This window comes from Pelobates fuscus, chromosome 6 (genome assembly GCF_036172605.1).
Source record: "Pelobates fuscus isolate aPelFus1 chromosome 6, aPelFus1.pri, whole genome shotgun sequence".
In the NCBI taxonomy this organism is placed as follows: domain Eukaryota; kingdom Metazoa; phylum Chordata; class Amphibia; order Anura; family Pelobatidae; genus Pelobates; species Pelobates fuscus.
In genome coordinates this window covers 208516696-208522695 of record NC_086322.1, presented here as the reverse complement: position 1 = coordinate 208522695, position 6000 = coordinate 208516696, and the positions used below count along the sequence as shown (strand labels likewise).

Genomic DNA, 6000 nt, shown 5'->3' with positions numbered 1-6000 from the left:
AAACTTCTGGAATAAAAGGGAATCATGACATGTCACACATGTCATGTGTCCTTAAGGGGTTAAGAGGGATGTATGGCAACAAAACTTGTGTGGACTGGCTGACAATAAAATTAGGTAATTAGGTAATGCAGACTTTGGTTTCTCTAACACTGTGACATGTCCTCTTTCTTCTACACTCACTATATACACCTTTACTCTGTCCCAGACTATATACCAGGAACGTCTGCCTGCTAGTAAGATGATAAGGAGACAAGTGGACATGTGAGTGCTAGGGGACAGTCCTTAGAAAGCGTGGGGTAGGCGCATCATTTGATGCATTTATGTCAAGCTCTGGGTGCTGCCTGCATAGTATGCCCTTAGTTGGACAGCATTCATGCCAGGCTGGCCTTCCAATTCTTTGGACAGACATGCCCCCTTTTTGGGCATGTTCACCCCTTTTGACAGGTCTGGTCACGTGATTTGCGCCAGTGGCACACCCTTTTACCCTTCCCTTTGACTTCCTGCTTCACTGGACACTGCTGTTAGGGGTTCTGGATTTACTTGAAACTTGAAAGCATAAATTAGAGAGAGATTAGCATAGAGTATGTGTTTTCATATAGCTGCATCCTTTGAGTTTCCCTCCAACACCATCTCCATCAGATACATGACGCTTGAGAGGTATGTTTTAGTGTTTTTGGTCGATAAGATTCTGTAATTAGGCCCATCATAATTGTCAGCTCCAGGCCCTCTGGGCTCTTAATCCGGCCCTGGATGCAGTATGTGTGTGAGGGGTGCAGTGTTTGTGTGATGGTGCTGTAGTGTATGTATGTATGTATATATATGTTTGGATGTAGTGTGTGTGTGTGTGAGTGGTGCAGTGTGTTGGGGAGGGTTCTGTGTGAGGGGTGCAGTGGGTGTGTGAAGAATGCTGTGGATTTGTATACCAAGAGGATTTGTTGGATTCTGCACTACTAGGTGTGTATATATCCATCTGTGAGCCAGCGGGTATATTTTTGGCTTATTTGGCTCCTCGTGTATAGGATTTAGAAGATATGTACCTTTAAACACTGGCACTCCAATTTGTTTTGGATACCATTATCCCTTTTGCAACACTCTAGATAATCTCACTAAACATTAATTAATATTCAATGTTCGATTCTACTAAGCTCATATTGGCCACATTTGTAATAAAGCCAGTTGTGTGCATGTAATATTTTTATTACCCCTTACTTTTTTGATTATAGTGGGAGGTAGAGGAATAGCCTTATAAGGCTAGATTGATACTGTACATAATTCATTACCATCTTTTTTACTGCTTGCAATTTTTGTTAGTTATTCTTATTTTAGCCACTTCGCCATCAATTGAGTCAAGAATTCTTGCTATAGTAGTTTCATCTAAATTAAGTTGTTATGATGCCTTATGGTGCTAGGAGTTCCCCGGGAGAAATCTTGAAAGGTTTAACCCAGAAGCTGCCTCCAGCGCCAGTCTCAGTCCCCCCATCCGCCTAACCCCCATGGGCATGTGGGTTGCTGATTGGCTGATAGCGGTTATCTGACGGTCAGTGACTTTCCATTCACTAAACTGGCTTGGAAAGAAACATACCATTCTCAAGCAGTGAAATTTCAAAAGCGGGATGCCGCCAAGGGAGGTGCTAAGTCCGGCGCTGTTGGCAACTTCAGGATTAAACAAGTCTACAAAGGTTTAACTTCTGAAGGTAAGAGTGTATCCAGGGGCTTCCTGGCACCATAACAACTTCCCTTAAATGAAGTTGTTTTGTTGCCTGAAGTGTTCCTTTAAAATTTCAAATTACTTTGAATTTCTGGCAAGTCTGATTTTAGTAAATCACACGGTTTTAAGAATAACATTTATGAGGGCATTTTTCTTATCTAGTTTTTTGGCCTAAAATTTCATACCATTCACATTTTAGGCATTTATTCACTAAACTCTGAATTGTAGAGACATGAAAACCTTAATGGCAAAATTTAGGACAAAACAGCTGATTAGGAAAAATTATTCGGCTATAGTCACGCCCATTGGTTTTCATTTCTCTAGCTTAAATGTTGCTATTCGATTTTCAACGCACTGTTTAGTTAATAAATCCCTATCCCTATCTAATAAATAAATATGTATGTTTATACAGACTACCAACTAAAGATATATTATCTAGAGAATACCCCGTGCATAACACGTTTGCATTTAAATACAAAGTAAATATCTGGGTCTTCATTCATCAATGCCAAAGCATTCTATTCTTGGAATACAGTGATACCCCGTGCCCGGCATTACCATGGCAATGAATGATAGAATTCTGCTACTATCAATTCTATAGCGAAGCGATCCTGCTTTACATCCTGTCTCGTGTTGCTGCTCTCTACAGTAAAGGGTTACAGTCCAGCAGGCTGACTGGGAAGGCGTGTAAGAGGAGGGGCCCTGTCCAAGGAAGGAGCTCTGTGTGTCTGCTTCCTCCTCTGCCTTGTACACAAGGCTGCTGGAGAGTTCCGGGGATCAGACACTCAGAACAAGGGGACATCTCAACCATTACCCGATCTGCTGTAACAGCACACATTGGGCAGGAGTCAAGGAGCCCAGAAGGTGCCAGGCATGGTAGCTGTGTTCACCCCCAGCTTTCAGCCTCTGCCCTGACACTTTGCTGGCTGAGCAGGTATTGTTGTTGTTTTGGTAGGACCATCCTCCAGGAAGGGAGAGTTAAATAAAGAGAGAGAGAGAGAGATGGAAAACTGACATGAAGATCAAAAAACAAATGCAGTTGTAGAAGAAATAGAACAGGAGCTGGATGATACAGGGTCAGACTGGGAGATAGACAGGGAGAAAGGCAAGTCATCAGGAATTCTATAAGGCAAGATACAAAGAAAAAAAGGTGACTGACTATTGAACGCACTTTAGGGCAGTCATGGCAGAAAATCAAAAAGACAAAAAAAGTTGCCATGACTCCAAGGAAATGCAAGGCAATGGTGGCCCCCACGACCTCGAATTGGGTTCGCGGGGGCGGGTCTTGGAGATAAAACACATCCATCAAGAGGTGTGCTGCCCCTCAGACAATGAGAATCATAACTCTCCTCCTGCCTCACCTTTGCCCCCGCCCATATTTCTATATCCAGGAGCAAGAAAGCTAAAGCAGCCATCCAAATCGCCTCCCTCCAGTTCTTTTGGGGAGACAGCAGCACATTCTTTGCAGGGCTGCACCCCTCCATCCTCTATACAGAATGCTTCACAGATTGGCTTCCCTGATCCGCCCTCACCTACATCAGGTGGACTCTCGCCCTCTTCTTCTTTGCAGCTCATGATGATGATGATGAGTTACTCTGGCGCAGGAGGTGTAGGCAGCAACGGCAGTGACAAAGTCCCAAAAAGTGAGTAACCTATCCATATAAACATTTTATTCATAAGAATTATTGGATCCATATGTAACGCTTGTGTGCGTATTTGTGATAAATCAAATTTAAGGGACACTGCCAGTACTATTACAACTAATGCTCGTTGCCTAGGTGCTGTGCAGAGCCTTGTTTTACAAAAGCAGAAACAGGAGTTTGAATAGATTGAGGACAATCACAGTATGGCAACCGTCCGGTTATTTAATAGTTTTGCTCATCTAATCTGATGAGTAGAACTGCAGCTGAGCGTCGGATTGGATGTCTCATAAACCTCTGCGAGGTTGGAGTTTATGGGATACATCCAGACGCCTTTAACTAAAATGATTGGATGTCCCTCTTCCTGCTCTCGGAAGTACTCGATCTTGGATTTTCAGCAGCAGAGGCACCAAAGGTTTCTATTTGTATATTATTTTACTATTTTGATGATTTTTAATAAAAAAAAATACAAAGAAAGTGTGTGTGTGTGTGTGTGTGTGTGTGTGTGTGTGTGTGTGTGTGTGTGTGTATATATATATATATATATATATATACACACACACACACACACACATTTGGACACTCAATTTTATAACTGACTTAAGCCTAATGTATTGAGGTTGGAGTGCATCCATTGTAAGGAAATTTTAATTACACGTACGGTACACTAAAACCACCTCACGGCACTGTATCTATTTCTATGTGACAATTTAGCAAAAATAACACATTGAGGAATTCTTAATGGAATTGTAACAAGATGCAGGTGGGTGTAACCCTACAAACCTAGCTACATTACCCCTTCCCTCAGCATCATTGACTCTATTGCCTATGGTGACACCCCTAATACCCTATATTTTGCTGTGGACTCTTAGCATGTATCACATTGCTACTTATAACATTTGTGTGCAGAGGTATTCGTTTATATTCGTATATTATATAGGTGTTATGTGTTTGGGACACATGATACTGCAGCTTTGTTTGGAAGGCTTACCATTTGAAATTGGTTATACTACTAGGTGGGGGGGTTATGGTATATTACTTGTGAAGGTTCTTATATTGTCATTAAGCCCCCTGTTATAGAAAGCAAGGGTCAATGAGTTGCAAACCTTCCATATCTTTTCAATCAAGTGAGAGGTAATGAATTAATATTCACTATAAACTTGTGCAGCGTGATACAAATTAATATGGGCAGTGGGATGCAAATGATTAAAATGGACCTTTGATCTTAATATGCAAGATTTATTTTGTTTGTTTTTGTTTTTACAATGCAATATGTTTTAATGATTTTCTTTCTCGCACTTCGTGTTACGTAGTTAAACAGATTTACAGTAACAGACGCATTGCATAAAAGCTCAGATGTCACAGTGTAATCCAGGTGTTAAAACAGCCGTATTGGCATGCTTTGCTCTTTAGGCATATAAAAACATCCGCCCTTATCATATGATAGACAACCGTTGTTACTCTAACTGCTATGATCTACCATAATCTTCAATAACAGTGATGGCAAATACAAAGCACAGGGGTTAGAGTAAAAGTGCTAATCCTGAGGCTGTGGGTTTGGTTACTTAATTCTGAAAGTTTGAGTTCCACCCACTCTTCTTCTCAGGTGGGAACAGTGGCCTACAAAGCTGCCCAATCTACAGCTGTCTCTGACTTCAAACTGATTAGCCCCATACTAGTTTGCACTAATTTGCCTGGTACTACCTCTTTTCTATGTCACCGTAGTGGCATTATTTCTGGACAAGAGGATGTAAAAGGTTCACGTGTCAGTATGTTGTTTGTTTGGATTTTTTTAATTTATGTGGTCGTGCTCCACTTCTTTCAGAAAATTTGGGTTAGTACAATTTTTTGAGAAAGGTATTTTTATTTATTTTTATATGGTACAGAATTCTTGCACTGAGTAGCTGAATGGGCCACAGTAAGTAAACTAATTTAATATCGATTTGTCTACCTGAAACCTCGCTATGATTGCTTAAAGGGACACTATAATCATCAGAACCACTAAAGCTTATTGTAATGGTTCTGGTGGCTTTAGCATGTCCCTGCAGTCTCAGCACTGTAAATGCTGCATTTTCAGAGAAAAGGAACAACTCTAGTCGCAGTCACTCGACGGCCACTAGATTTGCTCTCTAGTCCAGTGCTGCATTCTTTGTCTCCATGCTCTATATCGAGGCACAGAACTCTCCCCATAGAGATGTATGTACAGTATCTGGCTCTGACAATGAGAGATCACTGTGACATTAGCTGTTGACGTCACTCTGCTGAATCCGACACGCTTGCTGAGTCAAGTAAGTCAGTGTTTTTTTCTCATTGGCTGAGTGATACTGCTTACCTACATTTCGGAGATGTTTTGTGAAAAAGGGACACGTGATCGGAGAATGGAGTTTTCATGCAGAAATATGCACATTTCCATTTTTAACGCAAAACTAAATACATTTGAACAGGGAAAAGTGCACAGCATTAATATGAGGCACAAATGCACTTGCGTTATCTGCCCAGATAGTTTTATTTAGGGTAACCTATACCATCTCAGACTTTTTTGTTCATTGAAGTATACCTAAACACAGCTTGCAAAATCTACAGATCTCTGGTCTGAAGCATTGGCAAGCCCTCTCCTTCTAACCCAGCCTAGACTTTGTGTCTGTCTAATCA

General features: G+C 41.2%; 1 protein-coding gene across 3 annotated transcripts in view; it reads left to right on the top strand.

Moving 5' to 3' along the window:
- Positions 1-2419: 2419 nt before the first annotated feature.
- Positions 2420-6000, top strand: part of RUFY3 (RUN and FYVE domain containing 3) — a 111638-nt gene continuing 108057 nt past the window's right edge. For 2 of the 3 annotated variants that reach the window (XM_063458674.1, XM_063458675.1), the window contains exon 1: positions 2420-3351. In XM_063458674.1, coding sequence (XP_063314744.1) covers positions 2892-3351 — 460 coding nt within the window. In that variant the 5' untranslated portion in view covers positions 2420-2891. The remainder of the gene's footprint in view (positions 3352-6000) is intronic. The other variant, XM_063458678.1, reaches the window with a different exon arrangement.